This window comes from Strix uralensis, chromosome 1 (assembly GCF_047716275.1).
Source record: "Strix uralensis isolate ZFMK-TIS-50842 chromosome 1, bStrUra1, whole genome shotgun sequence".
Classification (NCBI taxonomy): domain Eukaryota; kingdom Metazoa; phylum Chordata; class Aves; order Strigiformes; family Strigidae; genus Strix; species Strix uralensis.
The window spans coordinates 119162422-119190317 of record NC_133972.1 but is presented as its reverse complement, the minus strand read 5'-3'; the positions used below and the strand labels follow the sequence as shown (position 1 = coordinate 119190317).

Below are 27896 nucleotides of genomic sequence, written 5' to 3'. Positions count from 1 at the left end.
ATAAATAATAGTACACTGTAAACTGAGTATTTGGACTCAATATTACATAGGGACTATGGTTCTACTTTTCAGGAAACAAGACAATTAATCAAGGACATAGTAATCATGACTAAAAAGTTACCATTTGTTTTACTTTCCAGAACAAAATAAACTCTTCATCTCATTTTTGTTGATGCCATGTCCCCATTTTTGTTTCAGTTTTGTCTGAACTGACAATGTAGATATGAAAAACAGGGCAGAGATTGAGAAAAGTGTCATTCACCACTGATGACTGGGAGAATCATTTATCATGCAAAATAACTGCAAATGGCACATAGCATGGCCTTCTTACAAGCTAATTTCTTGTTAGATGTCAGTACTAAGATTTACACTCTTATTTATCCAAGAATGTCAAATGTTTTTCCAGAAATGAGTAACACCTCACAACAACCATGAGGCCGTGTGGTATCCTGCATAATTTACAGACAATCTAATTGACCTAGGCAGGTTAAGGGACTCACTTGAGATAATGAGTCAGTGGCAGAGTGTGAAATAAAGCTGAGAGGTACTTATACTAGTTCATGATTCGTAACAGGATGTCTATATTGCTTTCCACTTTAAAACACCAATGCTGACTCAAAGTCTGCAATCCACCTTTAACTCAAACTTTAATTGAAATATAAAGCAACCTTAATGAAAGAGGCATTGATAAAATAGAAACTTTTAATAATGACTGTTTGCACTCAGCACTGGATAATACTCTAAAGAAACGCACTAGAAGCAATGCGGGTATCCCTGCATAAGATGGCAGATGTTGATGTGGCTTCGAATGTTGCGTATCTTTCTCACTGCAGTGAGCTCCAGCTTGCAGTTGACTCAGGTGAAGTTTCTCTATATTAGTGCAAGGCTGGCAAAAGTCCTTCTTATTTTTTAAGGAATTTTGTTTCAGAAAGCCTGAGCTAAACCTCTTCAGCCTTTACCCAGAGACAGAGCATTGGGTCAAGTGCTCCAGATTTGAGGGTTTCTCTCCAGATTTGTTTTACTTTGCAGTTTTGTTTTACTTTATAAACATAAGTATTCTGCTATTACCTGCCAACACTACTAAATGTTGGGGTGTTTTTTGATTTCTAGTATTATCAGATGATGAAGATTGGTGATGCAGATTGCTTTTGAAGGGCTGGAGATTTTCTTTGGCAATGACGATTTCTAAGTCTCCATTTCCAAGTCTTTGATTTTAGAGACCTAGTCATCATGCAGGTGTACGTGGGTGCTAGTTATGCTTCTCAGCATCTTTGTTGATGATTTACAAGACTTAGGAATGTCTGCTTACCTAAGAACATTTTGACCATTTTGAGGCTAAAAGCTGCAAAATGTTTGTGTGAAGATCTATGGAAGAACAAAGCAGAAGGATAAGGAAAAATGTTTAAATTATAGAGCTTTCTGTAGACTGTTCAGCAGAATTATTTCCACTGGATTTTCTATGAAAATGCTAACTATTTTTTAAAAATCATGAATGTTTATATTACTCTATTATCATATTAGCTGAGCTTTTGTGACACATCCAACCCTAAAATACTATTTATCTGTGCTACTTAAATATCGGAGCCATTGTTAAGTAATTACAGTACTAAGTATCCATTCCCTCTTATCCTCAGACAATTAAAAAATATAAAAAGAAAGATGGGGAAATTAAAAAAAATAGGAAGGTGGGGAGGACTGAGGATTACAGGTTTCTCTCTAGGTTTTAGTAATCTTACTAAATGAAGTTGTGATGTAAAAGGAAAAATAGCTAATCTATAATTGCATCCTAGCTGAGACAGATGGCAAATCATAAGTAATAGCAGTGACTACATGTTTTATGCTAGAAATTTGTAAGGAAAGGTAAGCTATGGGAAAATATGACTTTCAATCTCCCCGTGAATATAAGCTAAATATTAGAGAATTTTGGTTGTTTGGGGGAATATGGTCTCTCGTGAAGTGCAAACAATGTTTTCTAACTGTTTAAGCATGTGCTGTATTGTTGTAGGGAATAAAATACTTCCTGTGTTCCTCCTCATGCTTGATTAAAAAGTATTTTCCTGGTAATGATTTTCTTGGGCATTTGAAAACCTCTAAGCAACATTTTTACTAGCATCTCGGAAAATCTTCACTGTTTTCAGATTTTTTATTTTTTTTTTTTTAACTGACTGAACTAGCTTATTATTCTTTAAAAAAAAAAGAAGAAAGAGATCTTTTTAACTGCTATGAAATAAAATAGAATGCTACAGAGAATAATGAGTGCTGGTATTTTTGCTCAACCACTGGTTTTCCATCTTTTAGAAAATAATTTGAGATTTTTAAAGGTATGATATGCTATTTTTGTTATTTAACCCAGGATTAAAATTAGTCCATCTAAAGAATGCTTTGCATATGTAGTTTAGTTCACATAATTGGTAGAGAGATAACTGACAGATGTTGGGATGTGAATCCCTTCTGTAGCTTTAAGACCCCAATTGTGTATTTAAATCTGATATATGTTGCTATTTGCATAGTTTCACTTACTTCTAATTAAGTTCCAAGGCTCCATCTACCTTATAGCAATCTTCCTGGTACCAATGAGGTCAGGACAAACCAGACAGCATAAAAGCTTGTGTATATGATCCACGTATGGTTTTAGAGATTATGATAGCTGTGTCTCCTGTTAACAGAAGTAAAGGAATCAAGATTCAAGGCAGAGGAAAGGACAAAATGGAGCAATTAACTTCTTTAGCCTGCTAAGATATTGAGTGCCCTTTCAAACTGATTTTGTTGAAGAAAGAAAGGGGATGGGTTGTTGAATACGGAGTGAGAGAGAAGGTACACAGGGAGATGGTCAGGAGGAAACCAAAGGGATTGATGAGGTTGGCATCCCTGATGGAGCAAAGAAGTTAGGTAGAGTGTGGCAGGACAAGGAACTCCAGATATTTAAAGAAAGGATTAGGCATATAAAATGTGAGAATCTTAAACTAGTTTTTGTAGGTGTGAAATAAGTATCAGTACTTGTTAATAGTAATACTAATAGCATAGTGAACCAGCTACACTCAAAAAATCCATCCTTTCCTAGGAATCCTAGCTTTTCATAAAAATAAATAGTTTTTACAGACTCTAGTTCTTAAAGGAATTACATTTCATAGGATTTTATTCTTTTCCAAAGCCTTTGTTTCCTCCCTTACTTTTTATTCTGAAGGACTGGAAAACAGTAGTTACGGACTACTGTTGATGAAAAGTTTACTTGGGGTATAAAGACAGCAGTTTTTCTAATGAAGTGTAAAGATTTTTAAATCAGCCTTGAAACAGGCTTATAAATTGTAATCATTTAAGTTAGTTTTAGTGCTGATCTTGTTTTGTTTCAAAATATCTGGCTGAGAAAAAAGAGGATTCTAGAGAAAATAGAAATTCAGGATTATTCCTGTCTACTTGCATGAGCTAGACTTGCAAAGCTGTAGGTCACTCCTCAAGGAGCCATTGTCAGAATATATTCCAGAATTTTTGCCCCTGACTTTTGACAAAACAAGGAGATTTGTAACACGTTCTTCTCATCTGCCAAACCAGGCTGAAAATTAAATTATTTCATATTAGCAACATTGCCAGCCCCTACAACTAGAGGAAGTTCTGGATGAAGTTTTTTAAAAAAAAAGGCAGTAAGAGCTTCTCTACCATTGACACTTCTCAGTCATTGCTTTTTCACTTTTCCAGTATGACCTCTGTGAATTTTATTACTGAAATACAAGAAAAGGTGACAGACTATTATAAAAGATGAGAGGAAGCAGTATATTTGCAAGACTGGACTGATTAATTCTCACTGACCTCCATTACAATAATGATATCAGCCAATCCACCTACTGAAGTGATAATGAAGTAGAAGTAATTAGGATTTAATAAAAATCTCCCTTAGATTATTCTTTCAGGAAATTAACTTACATTCTGTAAAAGCTTAGTGAGTTTTACCTCCTATATCATGACAAGCCTTATCAAAATGATGAGCAAAGAGTAGGTATAGCCTAGATGCATTTATCTATTAATTGTTCATCATATGGTGAAGCCTGTCGAGTTACAGTCTGCACAGAAAATCAAATCGGAGTTTTTTGAAATGGATGATGTTGCTGTCTAACTGAAAAGTTTTCTTTCTTTTTAAATAAGTCCATTTCAAATGATTAAAAAAAACCTCTTTATCTCTAGAGACTTACATAAGAGAGTGAAAAGAGGATTAATTTTAAACAGCCTTTTCTAGTTACAAAAGTTAGTGCAAACTTTAAACAAAATGCAGACAGTGATGCAGGCAGCTTCTTTGGCATGACAAATAATTCATTCTTGCATAAACAGCATTTCGTACATAGCTGTTTGTTGTGCCTCATATAGTAACTTCTGTGTCTCAGTAGGAATTTTAGATTATTTGTTCAAAATATCCCCACACATCAAGAAATATGTTTACAATAATTTTATTTCAAATGTTTTCAATGTGTTCTTAAATCTTAAACTCTGAACTTGTAATTGTGCAACATGTGAAAAAGATTGCTGACATCTGCTAACTAAGCGTGCATTTGCTTTTCAGTAGACTATTCTCGACTTTCCTCTTGTGTTCAGCAGGTGATAAAAAGGAATAGAAGACAGATGACTTGGAAAAATATGACAAGTGTAACAAAGAGAGAGCGAGCGAGTGAGCAGTGCTCAGTGTTCAGATTAATCCAACAGATTTAGCAAACAATCTGGTTTGCCTGAGGATCTGGGCTTTTCACTGCATTTCAGAGAGTGGATATTTTCTAAGGGGTGGTTTTGTTCACAGTTTATTTTGTAGCTTTTCTGAAAAAGAGACTTAGGACTCTTAAGGAAGCTGGGAGAGCGGACATCTATTTCAAAAGAAGTCAACTTCCAAAGTACTTTAAAAAGTGTATTTACAGTGCCATATCTACCACCAATTATTTTCTTTTTTTTTTTTACAATTTTGTCTCTATTTTGGTTTGAATATATAGCTTGGAGTCTGGATGTTCCTATACACAAAGTACTGTCTAACACTCACAATATATTATTTTATCTTGGCTATATACTAGAGCTGTAGGTATTGCTTGTAATAGTAGCTAATTAAAAAAATATCTGGGCTGTAAGTGTAATTTTTAGTTTGAATATGTTCTACCACTGGTACGATTTCCTTGGCAAATTATTCCTGGGCTGATTGCAGATAAGTCTTTAAAATTTGGTACAGGTTTCATTTATTTGAAACTTCACTACTAAAAGACTTGAAAATATTCACAAAATTAAGGTAGACAGGCTTCAAAGGATCACAGCAAAAATTCCAGGAGAAGGAGCTGCAGTGATGTAAATTTGATTTTGGTAAATCAAAATAACGTTAGGTAAAATCACAGAATCATCTAGGTTGGAAAGGACCTTGAAGATCATCTAGTCCAGCCATTAACCTAACACTGACAGTTCCCATCTACACCATATCCCTCAGCGCTGTGTCGACCCTACTCTTAAACACCTCCAGGGATGGGGACTCCACCACCTCCCTGGGCAGCCCATTCTAACGCCTAACAACCCGTTCTGTAAAGAAATACTTCCTAATATCTAGTCTAAACATAAAATAATTGTATTAGGCAAAATAAGAAGGCAACAATTAAGGTGAGAGAAAACATGCTACCATGTCTCAAGTAAAGCCAAGTTGCTTGCCTGAAGTGAATTTATGTTTCTATGTTTTGCATTACTGCATTTGGCACCAAGTTGTAGTCTGAATGAAACACAAGGTATTTATTATATTGTAAAGGATAAATGAATCTAGCAATTATTTGCTGTAGAGTTCTAATTTTCCTTTATTTTAATGTAATCTGGTTCATTATAATAATGTTTTATAATGCCTCTGAAAATTTTTGTCTTATAAAATGCTGTTGAAGTATAGCTTATTTGGTTATGTGAAACAGGCTTTGAAAATAACAACAGAAGAGGTCTGTAGTACTTCAGAAGATACATTAAAATGGTTCATGTTTGCAGACAAGGAAAGGAAGTTTAATAGAATTGAGACTTTACATCGTATCTTAGTCAAACTTAAACTAAACTGCAGTTAGAGACAATAAATGTAAGTCAGTTTGGAAACAGATTTTTTTCATTAAATGTTAAAAATACTTCATTACATGAACATTGCTTCATGAGTGGTTTGACGTACCTACACTTGAACTATTGCCTACAGTGCTTGTTTTTGTGGTTAGCTAGATACAAAGCTCAGCTTAAGGCTGCCTACTTGTACATAGCAATTGGCTCTTAATATTAGGGTGGCAGAAATAAGAAGCTGTTGATGTGAAGCACCTTAATGATGAGTGACAGGCAAAAGCATTAAGCTGTATTTGTAGTAAAACCTGGCTGTAGGTATCATTGCCATGGTCAACCTTCACCTCCCTGCTGCAGAGAGCATTGCGGCGGGGATGGGTGGCTCTGGTGGTGGATTGGCAAGGGATGCTTCATGCCACTCAGCAGCATTGCAACAACCATTATTTGAAAGAAACAGTTGAAATGGGGATTTTCTTTTTTAAAAAAAAGATTAGCAGAACATGTGTAACATTCTAGGAGTGGAGAAGGATGAGTAAGGGGCTGGCAGTGAATATGCCACATGTAATGTTGCCGTCTTTCTCAGTCTGAGCTGTAGGCTGAGGGCCCTGTGGGTGCAGTGGAAGGGCTTGGCTGGCATTCTGCTTCCTTCCCTGCAGGCCTGAGGGTCAGGATCCATCCTCCTGCAGGAGGACCCTGTGCTCCTTCCCTCTGTCTCTCTTTGGCAGGAGTTGTTTGCACCTGGCTTGGACTCCTGGCTGCTTACCCTTTCTGTTGGGGGATACAGCCCCAGCTGGAGCCTCCTGTGTCCTCCCGACAGCCGGGCCCAGCTTGGCAGGAGGCAGCCAGAGCGGGGAAAGGACAGAGCAGTGGCTGCAAATGGTGGCCTGGGGCTTGCTCAGGAGACATCCCCAAAAGCTTCAGTGAGGAGAGACATGTCTCCATGGGGAACGTGGAGAAGCAGAATGGGTCATGAGGAAACCAAGCTAAAATTATTGCAGAAAAGGGTGAGGTGATTCAGAACCAGATCCCTAGTTTTTGTTTGACTAATATATAATTAAATACAGGGTATTCTGCTGTCCTGTCCCAAGTTTCAACCTAGAAGCTTTAAAGGTAAGACAAAGTCAACGAAGAAGAGAAGTGCAGATCATTTGCTTTCTTTTAGTTTGGTTTCTGTTCAATTCTGCTTTATCCTGCAGATATTTTAAATACGTGTAAATGCACATTCCCCTTTCACAGCAGTGAAAACATTTATCCATCTTCCCCTTTCAGAATCACTCACATGCCTTAATATTTAACATCTGTATTAAATTCTGGGCTTGAGAAAAATTTTCAAGAGTTTAAGTCAGTGTTGTCCAAACTTTTTTGGCTTAAGGCTGCTACCAAGCCTTTTCTTACGGACCACCAGCCACCCTTAATGTAAAATTTGTAACTGAAAACACCATACCGAATGGTGCCGAATATGGTTCTGCATGTTTTATTTGCTCTAGGCAATTTGTCAATTACAAGTTTGCTGAGAAATGCCTAAATATTGTTGGAAAAAGTAGTTTCAGGACTTAGGAATCTGAGTTTTGCTCAATTAATTAGCACTTCCTTCTCAGGGCAAGGGTTAGTTCAGATGCTCTACTAATATGCACGGTATATGTATGTGCCAGTATCATTTTACAGTTTGCAGGTCCTAAATTGCTGTCTTTAGCTACTGTACTTTATTGACAAATTAGCTCTCGTGAAATCAGCTCTAGGATTTCTGTATCACTTAGGTAGTTTTGAAAATTGTATGCGTGAATACAAGGGTATTTCAATTAACAATTTTTAAATAAGCTGTGAAATGTCAGCTTCCTGCGATAGCAGGAACTCAGAACTCCAGAAAGCACCATGCAGAAACATTATGCATGTACCTTCTGAATTTTTAATCCTGTTGAAGCTAAATTAAGTAAGTATCTAAGTGCTTTCCTGAATGGTACTTAAGCACATCGTTAAGCCCTTGTGTTAATTAGTCTGACGCTTTGCTTCCTGGAAAAAACCCTGACCCTGTTGTTCTCTTGATAATCGAGTTTCTGGGATTGTGAATCATGGAAACTGGAGGGTTTATTTCAGTTATGAATCAGGCCCAAATTAATAACTTTAATGCATCTCTGGCAGACTAAAACTTGAAAATAGCTATATTAAACAGTATCCTCCATGGGACTGCGCAGGAAAAACAGATGCATAGTTCTATGGGGTAGGTATGTTAACTACATTATGTACACTGGTTAAATGATTTAAGGATGTTTTCTGCTATATTTAAGATGAATACAAGTTGAGACTAACTAGGATGTAGCAAATGGCCATAGTAGTACAAGAATTAAAACCAATTCCTTCTGGGGCTTGGAAAGAGTCTCTTTAAAAGAATGAGAAGCGACATTCCCACTTTATCAGTGTGCAGATGGCTTTGGAAAATCTGCCTGTTGTCACAGTGAAGGAAATTATTGTATGAATAAACACAGATAAATTGGCAGCCTGCACAGTATTAATTATTTGTGATGTACTCTGTGATGTAATATCTTCTAGATAAGAGCCTTTAAAGCTAGATTGTACTGTAGTGGTTAACATGTCTAGAATAAAATAGCTGAGAGTAAGTCTTTTTTCTTCCTGGGATGCCAAGAAGGCATTTTTTTGCAAAGAGTTTTATTTTATAGGTGAGATTTCAAATTTATGGAATTAATAGTTAAATATGTTCTTTTAGCAAATACAATTCTCATGCCTCAAATTATTTATGTTTTTTTCCATTTGTCATGTACTGAAACCCTTTCATGTAACCCTGTCGTATAACTTAGACCTGGGATAGCAAATACCTCTGACCTTTTTACTTGCTTTAGAATTTGGAAATCAGGTAGGAAGAACTCTTAAGATATGTCACTCTTTTCTCTGTCTTCTCTCTATCATTAGTAAGTGTAACAGGCTCCTTATGAGGAGAAAAACTAAATGAAATACGGCTTTACATACCAATTGGTAGAAAATGCTGTCAGCTGCTTCTGTGGCAAAAACATAAGTGCATTAAAAAAAGAAAGAAATCCAGGAATGGAGATGTAGTGGGTCTCTAACTCCTGTACAGCAGTAAGTCCAACTAATGCAGTATTTCAGGCTGATATATACACATACACATATATAAATCTTGGTGTAGACCAGAGTTAAGTTCCATTTTAAAAGCAGATTTTGAATTCATGGTGGTGGGATTTTTTGTTTGTTTTGTTGTTTTTTTAAGATTGAACAGCCCCAGTTGCATATGCTATTATATCAGTTTTAAAGCTTTCATATTGTTATAGTATAGATTGACTGTGCAGACTGATTGCTATGAGACAATAAAAGGTAGATATCTAAAGTGTATAACGTAGCTGTGGAAAGTGCATTAGCTTATCCATTAAGGCTTAAACTGTCGTGTAGTTTCCAATGGAGCACGTGAGTGCCTTTATGCTGGTATAACAACATAGTGCTTTCCTGTGGGGACATTGGCACAAGAGTAAAGGTCCTAAACCATCCTGTTGCTCAACAGTTAAACACAGGCCCTGATGTGCTTAAACTTTTACTCAGCAAGTCTTACCTAAGGTCTCTGAAGAGTTACTATGGAGGGAAAATGCTGTAAATGCTAATCTAAAATACTTTGCAGTTTAACTAGGAAAAAAGCCCACTACCTGTGTTTTGTAGTTTCAATGAGTGATTCAGTTCAGAGCAACAAACAAACAAATAAACAAAATACAGAAGTATCTTTTAGAGAAGCATCTCTGATTGTACTTATACTGGTGAGCTGCTAATTTCTGAGCAGGATTTTTTACATGGAAGTAAAACAATTGGGGCTATATATGGTCCATGCTAAGGGAGCTTTCAGATGAACGTATTAAGCAGATGAGAAAAAGATGATTGCTTTGATTCAAAAGAGTAGGTTAAATACTACATTGTAGTTTACCGTAGATCTGTGGAGGAATTTTGTTTTGTTTTTATTCTACCCTACTCTTTGATAGATACATTTCTTACATTTCTTGTAAGATATCTTTATGCACATTCATAAAACCAGGAGTAAAATACTTCAGTAACAGAATGGCCGTTGAGGCTAATATGCTTCTAAAATTACTGATATGTCAAACAAGATTTCAGAAGGCTCTGTATTGATGTGGGAATTAGCTCCATAGACAATGCAGTAGTGTTTTCTTTCCTGTCTTACAGGTCTGTGACAAACTGTCAGACATTTGAGTGGAATTCAAAAGATGGATGTCATTTGCATGTGTTACTGCAGACTAATTTGTGCAACACCTTAGTAGTAGTTTACACACCTAATAGTATTATGATGACAATTTGCCTTTATCAGTAGTTAAGAAATTCATAATTGGCCAGGTGGCAGTATGCTTTCCAGAGAATACTGTATGCAGAAAGTACAATGACAGCTTGATTTTAAATGAAAAGTCATTTATCGCTGGGGTGATCTAAAATTCAGAAGAGTATACATAGGTATGATCGCTAGTCAACCATTAACCTAGCAACCTAAAGCTGAAACAAAATTGAATTTCTATAAAAGTTGTAAATCTCACTGTCTCTGGGCCTTGAGAAGCTTTTTATATTAACCTCTGTGTTTAACAAACCTTTCAGCCTGTCACTGGGAAAAGAGCATCAGTATCACTTAACCCTGTTTTTGGAGATGGCCCTTTTCAATAAGGATAACATGGAGGATCAACCCATGTTCCTATTCCTGCCACCCCCCACCCCCAGTTTTATTTACTTCCCCAAAGCTTTTACCTGAAGAGTAACTGGTTTACCCCAGGAGCTCCCCTGAAAGATGTTAAGGTTGATTTCTGCTTATCTCCTGAGTATTGTTTCTTAAATGTTGAATTGCATGGTTGAATGGTTTACAAAAATAACGACTAATGTTACTGGTGATGTGGCAAAGACAATGTACTTAGAAAAGAAGGGAGCCTTCCTGTGCTACAGCATAATCATTGGCATGTGCTGGTTAGTTTTACAGGTACTAATCTTCAGTGACAAAACAACTGTCTCATGCTTTGAGTGTCAATTTATAATAAAATACAAGTTGATAGGTAAGCGGCTCATTGGAAAACATGGCTTGCAGTTCTGCTTGCTGCCCTCACTGCATGTGCAACTGTTAATGTGGGGATCAAAGGCAGGAGTAAAGTTGGGTTGGGAAGGAGCAAGCATGGGAAAAACAGAGGGATAAAGGGATGAAAGAGTCTCATTAAGTGCAAATAGCTGACCACTTGGTATGCTGGTGTGACTCTGCCTGATGTTTGATCACCGCAGTCTGTCCTGTGTTCTTATTAAATCCTATCTCTAACCATCTTGTGTGTGGATGCACTCATCTTCAATGTGTGCGTGAATGCTCATGAACTTCAAACCAGCCTAACCAGAAGAGATTTGAGTTCCAGCAGCTAGTGTGGGACCATGAAAGTCAGGGGCTCTTGGGTCTGGGGGCCAGCACCTGGGGAGGAGCAGGGTGTGGGTTCCTCTAGCAGACTGAAATTCCATTACCTGGAGAGGAGGAACAGCGTGGGGCTGTCCATGCTGTTTGTGTGAGTGCTGTGTGTGTTTGTAGGGGTGCTGGTAAAGGCACTGTTTTTCTGTCTGTATTTGATCTGTGAGGCCATCTCTGTGTATGTCTTTCTGTGTTGGGAAGCCTCACCACCAGCTTGATCTGGGGACATGGAACTGCATCAGTCTTTGTCAGGCTGGGAGAGGAGGACTCACCCTGGGTCCTGAGGACTCACCCTGGGCCTAGGTTTGGCTACTCAGACACTTGGTGTTGTTGTGCCAGTGTTTGTATCATTACAATTTTTCCCAGAAACAATTTTACATCTGTTGTTACGTCCTTGTTAAAGAAATTAAACAGCATCTAGTTTAATGGTGATCCAAAGAGAATCCTACTAGCAGAACTTCATCGCTTGTTTACTGGGATTTCTTCATTAACAGTTGCTTCATTTATTCAGCTCTTAATACATTTGATGTGTTCTGTTATGCTGCTCTAATCAGTTTGTTTACTATGTTAAGCACTTCACAGAAGTCTTTTATATCTTTAGCTACTCTCTTTTTCAGCAGTACTTGCGATCCCCTCCAACTGTAAAACCAGGCTTTTTTTTACCAAGACCTGTTTGTCTGTTGCCATGTTCATTGTTAATATTTCTATTCCTATCCTTTAATCCTTTATTTACTGAATCCTGTATTTTGACTTTCCTCTTTTGTGTAGGATAGATTTAGCAGATGTGTCTAGCAGACCTCTTCCAATCTCACTGCAGGCGCACAGGCTGGAGAATCAACTGGTGGAGCTGTGCTCTCCAGTTAGAAACAGACAAGGCAAGGAAGCATCTGTGAGCGTAGCCCCCAGAGGCAGGGAAAGAGCCTTTGTGCTATTCTGTTTGTGAGGTTGGAAACTTCATCTTATTTTCTTGAAAACAGAAGGAACATGCAAAAAATCCATGCACATATTGTCATTCTGTGTGTGACAAATGAGGTAGTGGTTCAAGGTGTCTTTTAAAATTATCTTTTGTATGCACATTATATGCTGTGTTAAGTCCATGGTTGGTAACTGCATGCTTTTTGGTCAGGGGCAGTTCTTTGAAGGGGAGGAGAGGATTTCTTCGTTGAGAGCACCTGGCCATGGGAGAAGCTTTTCCACGGAAGAGCAGAGCAGGCAGTAATAGATATGCTGACTGGGGAGTTTGCACTTGGGGAGTTTTCTTAGAATAATGGGGAAGAGACACAAAATGAGGCCAGAGGTGGTGAAAAAGTGAGATTTTTCTGTTGACCCAAAGGAGAACAAGTAGAATTCATTGAAACCATAGAGACTATTTAAAGTTACTAGTGTGAATAGCAGTTCTGGAGGAAAAGGGCCCTTGTTGCGAAGACACAGTTGGGCAGAAACGTATTTGTTTTCAAATGGCTTTATTTTCTCTCTCTCACCTGAAAGAATCTGGGTTTTCAGACAGAAGAGAGTTTGTTCAAGTTTATGTTCTAATAAAACATAGCTTCTTCAAAGCCTTTTTGGTATTTTTTGGTGTGTTCACTAGAAATAAAAGGTGCAGATAGGTCTTTCTCAAAGCTCTGGCATGTTTGAGATCCAGTCATAGCATAAAAGTTAAAAAATGTTATAGCTGGTAGAAGGTATTAGGCCAGCTTTAAAGAAATCCAGCTGACTGCATCATGAGGACTCTTGAGAAAATTTGAAGAAAACTTTGTGTACCGTTTGTGGGAAGCTGTCTGTTGTGAGTGCGTTTTATAAATCAGTTGACTGTTTTAACAGTTTGTAGCACAGTTCTCACTGGCTGTAGAAGCTACTGGTGGAGCTGCCAAAGCATATGGTGTTAGGCCAAACATGGGATGAGGGATCTTACAGAAATAAACAAGAATGTTGTCCTGCACCAAACTTGTCTCTGTGAAACCCAAAAGGAACACAGTTCCTTTAAAAACAAAGAAGCAAAAGAGTCTCCCAAGCAGTTTGTATCCCTTGGCTAGTTAGGTGCCCCTGGATTTTTTGAGTGACTAGGGTTGGTAAGGAAACCTGCTGCCTGCGGTGGTACTGCTTTACTGCCTTGGGGCTTGGCTGCGTCTAGGGTGGCCGCCCAGGGGCAAGAGGAGTAGCACAACTTGGAGACTTTGTTGCCCACGGCACACCCGGCCCCCCTTATCAGACAGAGGGAGAGTTACCTTGTAACAAGTTGCATTTGCCTTATATTCAGGCAAGTCAGATTTCCTGTTTAAAAAAAATATATTTTCAGTTGCCTTCATGAGTGGAACTGCGGTTCAAATGTGGTCGTTTTTTCCTGCCCTTCAGAAGGTTTATTCAAATCCTGCATTAACTTCTCTTTGTTCCAAATCGACAATATTCTACACCCACACTGTTGAAGCCAGAGGAGCTTGTGATATGTCATATTTACAGGATCTTTCACTGCAGGTAACATTCAAACCTGTGAGCTTTAGTTTTCCCTTCAATTAATACTCTGCATGGTATTTTTAATTCAGATGGATAAATTCTCTTCAGTAGTCTTTCAGTATTCTTTCTTTAAGTACACATATGGTTCACGATACAGAGACTTAGCACCTTTCGCATACCAACCATCCAGCTGTAGGACAGTACTGTTGTTTTTTGTTGTTTGTTTTGTTTTTTTTTTTCCATAAACTGTCTCTGGTCCTTTCTCAACAGTAGAAGATGGAGGAAATACTCTGCAATATATAGTTTCCCCCAGTTTGGATGTATATATTTAAAGAATGATCTTTGCTCTTATTCTAGAGCTGCACTGGCTTGAAATGGATTGGGGATGTCCACTGTGACAGCTTCATGTGGGGGAACACTTTATATCTTCATCTTGGAAATGCTGAATCCCTTCTGTTTTAAGGCTGACTCTCATCAAGCTTGAGGGTAGAAATGAGTCAAGTTCTGTTTCATATTACTTTATGTGAAGGAAACTTTGGAAAGATCCACATTTTCCTCTGATTTCAGTTAACTAAAATTAATTGTTTCAAACATCTACCTGCTCCCAGCTCTAGAATGCTCAACCTGAATTTGCCTTTTCCAGTGCTTGGGAGATGTTGCTGGATCACTTTGTGTTTTAAAAGTCTCCCTCGGTCAGGGTCTTGCCTCTGCCTGTCCTGGAGTTATGAATCTTCACTTTATACATTTTCTCCAACACTTTCCATCCCATCCTCCCTCACCTCATTTCCTTTCTTCATCTGTAACCTTAATTTTCAAGTTAGCTCTGCACCAGCTGATATTTTTATTTTCGTTAAATAACATATTGTATATTCCAACATATGGATAATTTGCCTTTTCTTACTTTGCTTTCTATTTTTTCTAAAATGAAATGGTTGGTTCAGAAGCTGAATCTGAAACTTCAGACACATCTCAGCATTTGTCCACATGCTGTTGTTTTCTCTAATAGCTTGTGAACTTTATGTGTATGGACCTTCTGTACATTGCTTGCTTTTTGCAAAGAGCTAATATTAGTTACATAAGAAACCTCCTTCAAAATGTCAATACAGTGTTTGAAAATGTACAGTAGTCATGAAGGAAACAACAGAGATTATAGGATGAATACTCAAATTCATTAAATATTGAAATTCTTTAAATATTGAAAAGGATTGAAAAAACAAACAGCATTCATCAGAAAGCATTTCTTTTAGATATTACTGGCTATTGGAAAAGGGACTGCAGAAATACGTGATTCAGAGATAAGTGATTTCATGTTTGTGTTTGATCAAAACAATTTCTAACAAAATAATGGAAGATGTGTCTGTGCATATGAGATTAGAAAGAATTTGAAGAATTGAATTTGGTGAAAGAATTATAAGGCTTATTAGGCTTATTAGTTGTTCTGCTAAAACAAAGATGGCATTATGGGTAGAAGTGGATTGATCTTTCAAACAATATACAGGATTTATGATGGAATAGTTTAATGAATTTTTTAAAATAGTTTTACTAGTTGAAAATTTGGATGATAACTTGAAAGTTGAGATGATTCATGGTTTTTTTTAGGATGGGTAGTAAATAATTATTAAAATTATCACATGAAATTTAATATGAGTAAATATTGCTCAAAAGAAGGCTTAAAATTCACCTGAGACTAAATAATGTTAAGTTAATGATCAGAACTAATGGATGTTAGTTGAGGCACTGAAGGGAAGACTCTCAGTGGTGTATTTTAGGACACCTCATTATGACAATTCAGGGGTGCAAGCGGCACTGTCATTTGCATTATGCATTACATACATTTGCCTACTGCATGGTATCTGGAAGTGGTGCATCTAAGCAGAAGTTCTGGCTTCTTTAGGTAGCATTAGTATAATTTGAAAGGTTTCTCAAATTACAGCAGCTCCATAATTTTCAAATGTTTCCTGAAAATGTATTTTCCTTTATCTGTAAAATTAGTAAATAGTAGGAAAAAATACTGAAGACGGAAGCTCTTCTGTTTACTAGCTTTCGGAATTAAAGTTCAAGGCTGGCTGTTATTAAATTCAGGTGTTCTGCTTTCTTCAGTACTTTCAAGATGGTCCGTACACATGTTTATAAAATATAATAACTAAAAGAACATATATATTGACTTTGCCTTGTCTGAAAGTGGGACCCATTGTGCTTGAGCCTTGCAATTCATCTGCATATGCACAGCAGTTCCAGTATCTTGGACAGTCATATGCTTCATCTTGGGCATTCACAGTAGTCACAGTCAGTGATTTCTTATTGGTAAAAGGCATCTGCCCCTTGTGAGTGATGGCAAATGGTTGTCTGGCATTTGGGGAATGCTGGTTTGTTAATAAAAAGTAACCTACCTAATACCTACCTTATATCTAGCTAATTGCAGCATTTTTGATAACTTTCAGCCTTACATAGGAGATGTTTCTGCACCTGAAGGGTGTTTTGTTAATAAGGTAATACACAGAATATCTGTTCCTAAGACCAGACTTTATGCTTTCCTTTATTTAGCACATTTTTCAAATATCGAGAGTCAAAATCAACCAATACTGATGCCTAAATGATTTAAACACCAGTAATTTTTAACTTATTATTGTATCGATGAAATAGCAATAGGATTGTGGTTATAACCTTTATAGGTCATGTCTGTTGTCACAGTCTGCAAGGAAAACTAATCATGTGTCCTCAACCATGTGTAAGACTGGTAAAAAATCAACAAAGTAACTTTCTTTGCTCACTAGTCCCATTTTCTTTATGCATGAAAAATGATACTGCATTCAATTTCATTGCATTTGACATTCCAAGTATAAAAAGTATCTCTTAACAAGGTGATGTGACATGGTGAAAACTTGCAGAAGTGACTGGAAAATCTCTCTTGTGCCATTTCCATCATTTTTGTAGGACAGTACATTGCTTTTCCAGTTGTCAGATTTTTTTTTTTTTTTAAACAAGTACTTTATTTTTTTTGCAGTTGTTGTGTCACTCTATCTTTTGGCCATCCTTTTGTGTACAAAATATCATTTTCCTCTATATTTACTTCACGGAAAATGTCCATCGATGCTAATGAGAATTTCCTGGGATGTTCAATTGCCCATATACTCTGGAGCAGCTCTAATCTATATTTTCTTTTTCAAGTGTTGCATTTTAGAATTAAGATTTTAATGAACCAAATATTTGCTGAATTACTGCTGAAACATTTTGCAGTGAGAAATTGTAAACAACAGCAGCAACTGTAGCAAATTCACCAGTTTGTTGATTTAAACCTTCTGGGTAAAGGATGAAATATGGATGATTTAGCAAATTTGTGGATTAAAGAAGCCTGAATTCAACGGATGCTAGCACCATCAGCTACCTTAGATTTTATTCTTAGTTTGATTTCAGTGTGTACTTTCGAACTATTAAATTGCATGTGGTGCCTAAACACAGGCCTAAGCACTGAACCCAAATAAATCCCATTTAAGCTTTTTGACTGAGGAAACTATCATCATCCATGTGTTTAAACATGAAAGTACATCTGGGGAAATTAGTCACTTTAAAAGGAATATGCTTATAGTAATATGTGCATTTGCTGTCTCTTCTTATGATTGAGTTCTGAGTTGATTATAATTTTACGTGTTTTCATGTTGAATCCTTGTTTCCTGGAAGATAACTGTTTCCTAGTAGATACACCAGTGAATAGTTGCATTTCTTATGTGCCCAAATATGTGATAAACGATTCTGGAGAACTGATCCACTGTAAGAAAGTATGCCATGGGTTTGGTTTCTGTTCTTTTTTTCTTTTCCTTTTTCATGGCAGAGAAACCCCCCCTTTTTTTTGGTCAAAATTAAGTGTTTATTTCTGTATTGAGTTTATCCACATGCTTTGGAGTTATATAACCATCTAGCATGTTATTGTTCAGCAATCCATTTAACAGATGACAATAGTAAAAGTTGAAAGAGAAAATTTCTACATGACTTAACACTTAGGATAAGTTGACTAGATTTGAAAAAAAACCCCAAACATTGTAAGAAAGATTTTAATGCATTCAATTAACTTTTTTCTTTGTGTTATGCACATTGTATGGCTTTAAGTAAAGTATATATAATGATTTCTGTCTCATGCGTTTTCATTTTAATACATATTAGTTGTGGGGTTTTTTTTTTCTTGGGAGGACATCCATAGTTAAATCTAGTTGTACAAGCTGAGTTGATCTTTGTCAGAATTCACATGCCTGGAAAAACAGATACTGTCAAACAAAATGTTGAATTCCTTCATGAGATCCCTTTCAAAGACAAGGGCTAATAAAGCGTTAAGGCACCAACTGGGGGCTTCCATGAAATTTATTATCCATGTTTTCTTTTTGTTTAACTGTAGTCAAACCCCCAGAATGTTGGTGGCTTACATCTGAACTTTAGATTTGCCCACATACTGGTGGTTGTGTGTACCTGAGACTTCTTGTGTGTACGTTTCATGTTCATCTGGCGCACTGAAAGAAGAGACCTAAGCATTTATGTTCAAAAAAGCAATGCTAGCTATTCTAGGCAGACAAAGCACATTCTTGCACCTCCAGAAAAGCATGCAATTTTAAAGGTGTGTAATGTTGCAGATGTATCTATATTCAGTTTTTCCTCATTGGCCAGCTTGAAATAGCTCAGCATTAAACAGTCTGATTTTAAATAGCTTAATGAATGGGCACTTTGGGATTTCATTCTCATGCACACAAGTCATGGCCTGTGCCTGGTGTAAGTCTGTTCTTTTCTGAAACCAGGCTCTTACAGTCAGGTGCTCCTGGATCCATCGTCTATATGCCTACTTGCTTCAGGAAAGGTTTCCTTAAATGCTATCTAGAGGATATGTTTAGGCTGGAATAGAAGTTACTATGTTTGATACAACAAGCTATTACATGTTGCTTAATCAACTCTGGGTTTAGAAGGTCACACTAGATGGCTGAACATCCTTTTGCTTTTCAAGTCTTAAGTTGTATGAGTGAAGGTGCTGCTCCAGGTGCGGTGGAACAGAAGCTATAGCTTCCGAAAGACCTTCACAAGTGGGAAATCAAATTGTCCCAAAAGACCTGTGTGATGTAGTTTACCTGTCACGTCACTGCTAGGTGTCTTATTTCCTGAGATTCAGATGATTGTTTAGTCAAACAATTAAAAGGATGCATTTATGTCCTACTCCTTGCCTGAAGGACTAAGAAGAGCTTATCAGATACTTTCTAGCAGAAAAACTAAACCAGCACATCTGAATGACATGCTGCTGCTTAATGTAGTTCTCTTTAAAGATTCCCTTCTCTTACAAAAAGGAAAGTAGGATTTATTCTGTTTTCAGTGACATTCTTCTGTAGTTTTTCACTTTCAACAAAGGAGTTACAGACAGATTTTCAAAATAGGCTGATTATATTCTTCTTAAGCCACTGATAATTTTTCACATGGTTCGGTTGTGCAGTATGTACTACATTAATCAGGATGCTGTAAGTTAAATAATTCTTAAAAATATGATTCTGTCAAGGACTGTAGGATTCTTAGCAGCACTGTATATAAAATTGGTTGGTTTATCAGGAAGATAATGGTTTGAAATTTTACAGAGGCTAAGAAAAGATGGACATTTATCTATGGCATTCTTGGTGGTAAGATTTAAAAATTTTTAATGAACTTGTGAATGCTTTAAGTGTTGTTTTGATAACTTAGCAAATTATAACTATTTTAAGGGGTTTACATTTTAAATTTAAATAAATTGAATGGCAGGGCATGTACTAAGTGATGGAAGGAATATTGGTTTCTTTCCTGCCTGTTTTAAACAAAGATCCATGTGGCTAAATTCAGAATTTATTTGCTTCCTTTTTGTACCCAAATATACTTTTGTGAGTTTTATTTTTAACCCTTTATTGTGTTACAAAGACAGAGAAATGTGTTATAAGTAATATAGCAGGACTAGTTCTTGTTCTAGCTGTGTGTCTATTCATTCTTCACTCCTCAGCATCCTAGTTAAATCACTGAGCAACAGGATCAAAAATTCCAACACAGGGGAATTTTATACTTTGATCAACCCAAGATCATGAACAATTTGAGAACCATCATACTAAAGGTGTTGAAAGGACCAAAGGCTACTAACTTGGTTAGTCTCCTATGTATAAGATAAAGACAGGAGTCATTTTCTTACTCTGTATTTGTGGAAGTAAATTTGATTCTTTCTGTGTTGGAGTATTTGAAGATGTTTGTATTACAAATCAAAAACATATAGGGCATTCTGTATGAAAACAGTGTACTGTTGTGACAGGCTGAAAGAGGATAAGCACATGAAAAGACTGGTAATAAAGACTATTCCTTTCTGTGCTTGTGCCAGTAGATTAGGAGCAAGGTTACCACCTCTTCACTGCTCCATCTAGAATATGGGTGGGAGGCGTGTGTCCCTTTTTCTCATCATTTTGCAGATGTGCGTACTATAGATTTGGGTATAGTGTAAACAGAAACTTGTAGAAACCAATCCTTGCATGGAAAAGCACATGAATCTCACCTTCTTTCCTTCTTCCCTTCTGCTAAATTAAAAATTAAAAGTTTTCTCTAGGAGAGCATGGAAAACACGTTCAGAGACTTCTACTTGCGTTACTAATGAATAAGGATTTGTCCCAATATGTTACAGTAACTAACAGTCTGTAAATGTAGTAGAGTCATGTCTTTTAGGAAGTGAAATGTTAAGATTCCTTTGTATCACAATTAATTTCCATTTTTGTAAACTTTACAAACTCAGTTATTTTGTCTAGGATGAAAATTAATGAGAAGTTATGCTTGATAAATAATTCAAAGTAACTGCAAAACTGTAGTATTGAACAGTTAAAACTATTTAAGATAAGAGTACAGTCTGGACCCAGGTTCTCTAAACACTTACATTCTGGTTCAAGAAATGACTTAGGAGGTTGCATCTCATTGGAATTCCAAGGTATCATCACGCATCAAAGTAAAAAAAAAAAAAAGAAAAGAAAAAGAGTTAAAAGTATTTTCTAATGACTGCTTGAGAAATATATGTGCTTATATTTTTATAAGAGCACTTAGCTATGCATTTATAGCATGCACCTATAACATATTCATTTCTTGACTTTTATGAAAAATGCAGAGTTTACCTCATGTATTTTATTGATAAGTTTTCTTTCTAAAGTAGACATTGTGTTGAAGTTTATTTTCTTCTACGATATCATAGTATATGTATTAATAGAGTTCTTTCCTTTGGGTTTATTCAACCCAGAAATATGAATGTCTTGAAAATCATGTTGTATTTTTGTAATATCTTGTCTATACAGCCATTCAAATTCTTTAGTAGCACATCTGTTCTGTAACATGATTATTTTGAAGGTGTACTTCAGTGAAACACATTAATAGACACTGAAAAATAGAGCATGAATTGACTAGCTGTTCGTGTGAGGGTTGTTTGAATGTAACTTTATTTGTACTATACCTTTACATTTCTTGTTGTTTGGTGTTTAAGTGAGGACAATAGTGTAAAATTCATTACCTCCCCCCCTTTATTTTTTCCCATGTAAAGCTTACCAGTTTGCTGGGTATTTTCATTTGTTCTTTCTCTTCTCAGCTCTTGAGGCCAGGAGACGATTGTCACACTTAATCAATTAATGACGTAGCTGGTGATTAGCTAGAGTAAGGCTAAGGAATTGGGGACATTTTAGACTCCATCTACTTCATATACTGCATCCCACCATCTGAGCACATATAATTCTCCTCTATTTCATTGTGACTCTTGTGATGGGTTGACCCTGACTGGATGCCAGGTGCCCACCAAGCAATTCTATCACTCCTCCTCCTCAACTGCACAGGGGAGGAAATAGAAAGAAAGGCTCATGGGTCAAGATAAAGACAGGGAGATCACTCAGCAATTACTGTAATAGGCAAAACAGATTTGATTCAGGGAAATGAATTTAATTTATTACCAATCAAATCAGAGTAGGATAATGAGAAATAAAAGCTAAATCTTAAAACACCTTCTCCCCACCCCTTCCTTCCTCCCAGGCTTAGCTTCACTCCTGATTTCTCTACCTCCTGCCCCCGAGCAGCACAGGGGGATGAGGAATGGGGTTTGTGGTCAGTTCATAACCCATTATTTCTGTTGCTCCTTCCTCCTTAGGGGGAGGACTCCTCACACTCTTCCCCTGCTACAGCGTGGGATCCCTCCCATGAGAGACAGTCCTCCACAGACTTCTCCAGCATGAGTCCTTCCGAGTTCTTCATGAACTCCTCCAGCATGGGTCCTTTCCATAGTGTGCAGTCCTTTACGAACAGACTGCTCCAGCGTGGGTCCCCCACAGGGTCACAAGTCCTGCCAGCAAACCTGCTCCAACATGGGCTCCTCTCCCCATGGGTCCACAGGTCCAGCCAGGAGCCTGCTCCAGCGCGGGCTTCCCACGGGTCACAGCCTCCTTCAGGCACATCCACCTGCTCTGGCGTGGGGTCCTCCACGGGCTGCAGGTGGATTCTGCTCCACCGTTAACCTCCACGGGCTTCAGGGTCACAGCCTGTCCCACCATGATCTGCACCAGGGGCTGCAGGGGAATCTCTGCTCTGGCACCTGGAGCACCTGCTCCCCCTCCTTCTTCACTGCCCTTGGTGTCTGCAGAGTTGTTTTCCTCACATACTCTCACTCCTCTCTCCAGCTGCAGCACATTTTTCCTCTTCTTAAATACATTATCCCAGAGGCACTACCACTGTTGCTGATGGGCTTGGCCTTGGCCAGCAGTGGGTCCATCTTGGAGCCAGCTGGCATTGGCTCTGTCGGACATCAGGGAAACTTCTAGCAGCTTCTCACAAAAGCCACCCCTGTAGCCCCTGCTGCTACCAAAACCTTGCCACGCAAACCCAGTACAGGCTCTGCAGATAGAAATGCCTGGATAGCTGGGAGCTACAGTTGATTCTCTTCTAACATCTGTAGATTCAGTGCAGTGCAGATCACTTCCGTGGGTTTTTTTGTCTGTCTCTTTCTTTCTCCAACTGTACAATAAAGATTCTAATATTTCCTAGCTTTGAAGAAAAATCTTGAGGTTCTCAAACGTAATTTGAGATTAAATACCTACCGAATACAAATTACTATTATGTTAACAGAAGCAAAGCAAAATGATTTCTTTTTTTAATGATGCTTTAATTACAGATCACCATGTTAGGGAGAGGAAAATAAAATAAAGAAGAAATTGAACTCGTGACTTTGTTTTGCAGGTTCTTTCATGTTGGTGAATACATCTGGGAGATTTGCAGGACAGAAAGCTCACCTCCTGCTGCCCCATCTGAAAGAAAATGATACGCATTGTATTGATTTCCACTATTACGTTTCAAGCAAGAGTGGATCTAGCCCTGGCACTTTGAATATATATGTGAAAGTTAATGATGGTCCTATTGGTAACCCGATCTGGAACACATCTATCACTGCTAATTGGAACAGAGCAGAACTGGCAATTAGCACGTTCTGGCCCAATTTTTATCAGGTATGTTTTACTTTTTATGAAATTTTGTTTCTCATAATAGTCTCATGGTTCTTAATCATCATTTTGATTTTAAATCAAAATATCTTACAGCAAGTTTTGTTGATCTTCATCGTAATTATGTTTTTGTAGATGATGCTAACTAAATGTTTGGTTTTACATACATATGGCTGTGTTTATATGTTTACATTTTTGATACAAGTGTATGAAATGTATACACACACGTGCTTAAAATGTGGATGAAATAATTATATTGAAACGATTTAGAAATTTTGCCATTGATTTCAGTCAATTACCTCTGTTTCTCTGTAATAAATTCGCTCATTCTTTCAGTTCATTAGGGATGCTGGAATTGAATGCCAATAGATTTTATTGCAGCAGAGTCTTCAAGTTTGATTTAGATCAACAATACTTGTTGCTTTAGAACCAGCAGAATCCTTTGAGTGCTCAGTTTGAGTCTTCAGTTTGAAAGCAATATCCATTTGTTCTATTCAGTAGTAAACACAAATGTAACAGTAGCTATTGTAGGAATGGGCTTCTGATTACATCATAAAGATTTAGGGAGAATTTCACTTGATGGTTCCTTAGGGTGCTGCTTTTCTGTAGGAAAGTTTACAAATTATACAGTTATTTACTATTCTATAGTAGTTCAACAGTTTTTCTCCTTCTTCCCATGAAAATATAGCATATGTCTCCACAAGCAAGTAATTTGGTATAATAAGAGCAGACCAGTAGATCAAAGATGTTATTGAGGTTCCTCTCATCTTCACTTGCAGTTTGGATTTTATTTGGTCCCCTGTGCTGAACATTGTCACCATACTTACAGATTGAAGTTTTCCGAAGAAAATCCATCCCAGAGATGGGGATTCTTTAACTGCAAACCTCCCTAGGAAGTACAGTATTGTCATTCCACAGTGTTGTTCCAGGGTGTGACAGCATCTTAATCCCTACATCAGTTCCCCAACTACCAGTGTCACATGTGGCAGATCCTTGTTTCTATTCCTGCATGTGATGTTTAGGGTGACTGGGTGACCAGGTGTTTGGTGCCCCATCATATTCTTATTATGAGTTTGGCAATGTCCACTGCAACTCTGTTGCTTCTGGACTTCTTTCTCTGGATGCAGCGGCTGATCTGTGAGGATGTCGCAAGCAAACTGAAGCTGTTCCTTTTGAACCCTTTTTCCTCTAAGAAAAAAATAAGATGAAGAACTTGAAAATCTTGAAGAAGAGCAACACAAAGGAATTCCAGACAGTAAGTTATCGTTGGGGAACAACTTAAATGCCTCTGCGCAAACGCAAGTAGCATGGGGAATAAACAAGAGGAGCTAGAGACGTGCGCATGCCTGCAGGGCTACAGTCTTTCTGGCATCATGGAGGTGTGGTGGGATGACTCCTATGACTGGAATGTTGGAATGGAAGGATACAGGCTCTTTAGGAAGGACAGACAGGGGCGACGAGGAGGGAGTGTTGCCCTGTTTCAATGACCAGCTGGAGTGCATGGAGCTCTGCATGGGGTTGGATGAGGAGCTGACAAAGAGCTTATGAGTCAGTATTAAAGGGAAGGCAGACACAGGAGATGTTATAGTGGGGGTCTGCTACAGGCTACCTGACCAGGAAGACCAAGCAGATGAGGGCCTCTGTAGACAGACAGGAGCAGCCTCATGTTCACAAGCCCTGGTCCTCATGCGGGACTTCAACCTCACCAGTATCTATTGGAGGGACAACACAGCAGGACATAAACAATCCAGGAGGTTCCTGGAACACATTGATGGTAACTTCCTTCAAGTGATAGAGGAGTCAACGAGGAGAGGTGCTATGCTGGACCCTTTTCTCACCAACAAGGCGGGGGAGGGGCTGGTGAGGAGTGTGAAGCTCAAGGGCAGCCTTGGCTGCAGTGACCATGAAATGGTGGTGTTCAAGATCCTGAGGGCAGTGAGGAGGTCATGCAGCAAGCTTGCTACCCTGGACTTCAGGAGAGCAGACTTTGGCCTCTTCAGGGATCTGCTTGGCAGAGTAGCATGGGCTAAAGCCCTGGAGGGAAGAGGGGCCCAAGAAAGCTGGTTAATATTCAAGGATCACCCCCTCCAAGCTCAGGAGCGATGCATCCTGACAAAGAGGTAGTCAGGTAAGACCACCAAGAGGCCTGCATGGATGAACAAGCAGCCCCTGGACAAGCTCAAACACAAAAAGGAAGCCTACAGAGTGTGGAAGCAAGGACAGGTAGCCTGGGAGGGATACAGAGAAACTGTGAAGCAGCCAGGGATCAGGTTAGGAAGGCCAAAGCCCTGAAAGAATTAAATCTGGCCAGGGACATCAAGGGCAACAAGAAAAGCTTCTATAGGTGTGTTGGTGATAAAAGGAAGATGAGGGAAAATGTGGGCCCTCTCCAGACGGAAACAGGAGACTTGGTTACCCAGGATATGGAGAAGGCTAAGGTACTCAATGACTTTTTGCCTCCATCTTCACTGTCAAGAACTCCAGCCACACCACCCAAGACACAGAAGACAAAGGCAGGGACTGGGAGAATGAAGGACCACCCACTGTAGGAGAAGATCAGGTGCACAAGCCCATGGTACTTGATGAGATGCATCTGCAGGTCCTGAGGGAACTGGCGAATGAAGTAGCTAAGCCACTACCCATCATATTTGAGAATTAGTGGCAGTCTGGTGAAGTTTCCGCTGACTGGAAAAGGGAAAACATAACCCCCATTTTTTAAAAAGGGAAAAAAGGAAGACCCGGGGAACTACCAGCCAGCCAGTCTCACCTCTGTGCCCATTAAAATCATGGAGCAGCAAATGGAGAATAAAGAGATGATTGGGGACAGGCAACATGGTTTCACTAAGGGCAAATCATGCCTGACATATTTGGTGGCCTTCTACAACAGGATTACAGCATTGGTGGAGAAGGGTAGATGACATCATTTGCTCTTTCTGGACTCATGCAAAGCATTTGACACTGTCCCACACAACGTCCTTGTCTCTAAACTGGAGAGACATGGATTTGGCGGGTGGACCATTTGGTGGATGAGGAATTGGCTGGATGGTCACACTCAAAAGAGTTGCGGTCAATGGCTTGATGTCCAAGTGGAGAGCAGTGACAAGTGACGTCCCTTAGGGGTTGGTATTAGGACCAGCACTGTTTAACATCTTTGTTGGAGACATGGACAGTGGGATTGAGTGCACCCTCAGCAAGTTTGCCAACATCAAGCTGTGTGGTGCGGTCGACATGCTGGAGGGAAGGGATGGCATCCAGAGGGACCTGGACAGGCTTGAGAGGTGGGCCTGTGTGAACCTCGTGAAGTTCAACAAGGCCAAGTGCAAGGTCCTGCACATTGGTTGAGGCAATCCCAAGCACAAATACAGGCTGGGTGATGAGTGGATTGAGAGAAGCCCTGTGGAGAATGACTGGGGATATTGGTGGATGGAAAACTGACCATGAGCCAGCAATGTCCACTCGCAGCCCAGAAAGTCAACTGTATCCTGGGCTGCATGTGTGCAGAAGGATGAAGGAGGTGATTCTGCCCCTCTACTCTGCTGTCATGAGTGCTGTGTCCAATTCTGGGGCTCCCAGCGTAAGAAGGACATGAGGAGGGCCACGAAGATGATGAGGGGGCTGGAGCACCTCCCTTATGAGGACAGGCTGAGAGAGTTGGAGTTGTTCAGCCTGGAGAAAAGAAGATTCTGGGGAGACCTTATAGTGGCTTTCCAGTACTTAAAGGGGGCTGACAGAAAAGATGGGGAGGGACTCTTTATTAGAGAGTGCACTGATAGGCTAAGGGATAACGGTTTTAAACTGAAAGAGGGTAGATTTAGATTAGATATAAAGAAGAAATTCTTTCCTGTGAGGGTGGTGAGACACTGGAACAGGTTGCCCAGAGAAGCTGTGGATGCCCCCTCCCTGGCAGTGTTCAAGGCCCGGTTGGACGGGGCTTTGAGCAACCTGGTCTAGTGGAAGGTGTCCCTGCCCATGGCAGTGGTGTTGGAACTAGATGATCTTTAAGGTCCCTTCCAACCCAAACCATTCTGTGATTCTATTAACTTTCCGGAGTCTACCGTCTGTGATTGATTCCCCCATAATTGACAGAAATTCCTGATCCAAAAGATGAATTTGGAGTGCCAGGACCATCTTTCTTTGGAACATGGGATATCTGGCAGTGGGTGCAATACTTGAAGATCCAAAGGAACACTTTCATTCATTTCCTCTTGCCTCTCACAGTGTGTTCCTAGGTTGTATAGGGGGTATTTACAGGGTCCACATTTGCATCCAGTGCTCTGCCCGGGGTGGCTAGGAATTGCTACACTGCATTGTCAGGGCTTCCTGGGGAGGATACAGAGGAGGTTTATGGACATCTCGGCAAACTTCACTGGGAGGACTCATGATGTGGATTTCCTATAATTGCCTGCAGCCTCAGTGAGGGAATACTGGCACCTTTTCCAGAAGGGCAGGCATGTTAGAATTGAATTTCA

At 38.8% G+C, this 27896-nt stretch overlaps 1 protein-coding gene across 6 annotated transcripts in view; it reads left to right on the top strand.

Annotated features, from left to right (window-relative positions):
- The window catches only part of PTPRM (protein tyrosine phosphatase receptor type M), a 506311-nt gene that overhangs the window by 132798 nt on the left and 345617 nt on the right, over positions 1 to 27896 (top strand). For all 6 annotated transcript variants that reach the window (XM_074878569.1, XM_074878552.1, XM_074878543.1 and 3 more), the window contains exon 3: positions 23168 to 23433. In XM_074878569.1, coding sequence (XP_074734670.1) covers positions 23168 to 23433 — 266 coding nt within the window. The remainder of the gene's footprint in view (positions 1 to 23167; positions 23434 to 27896) is intronic.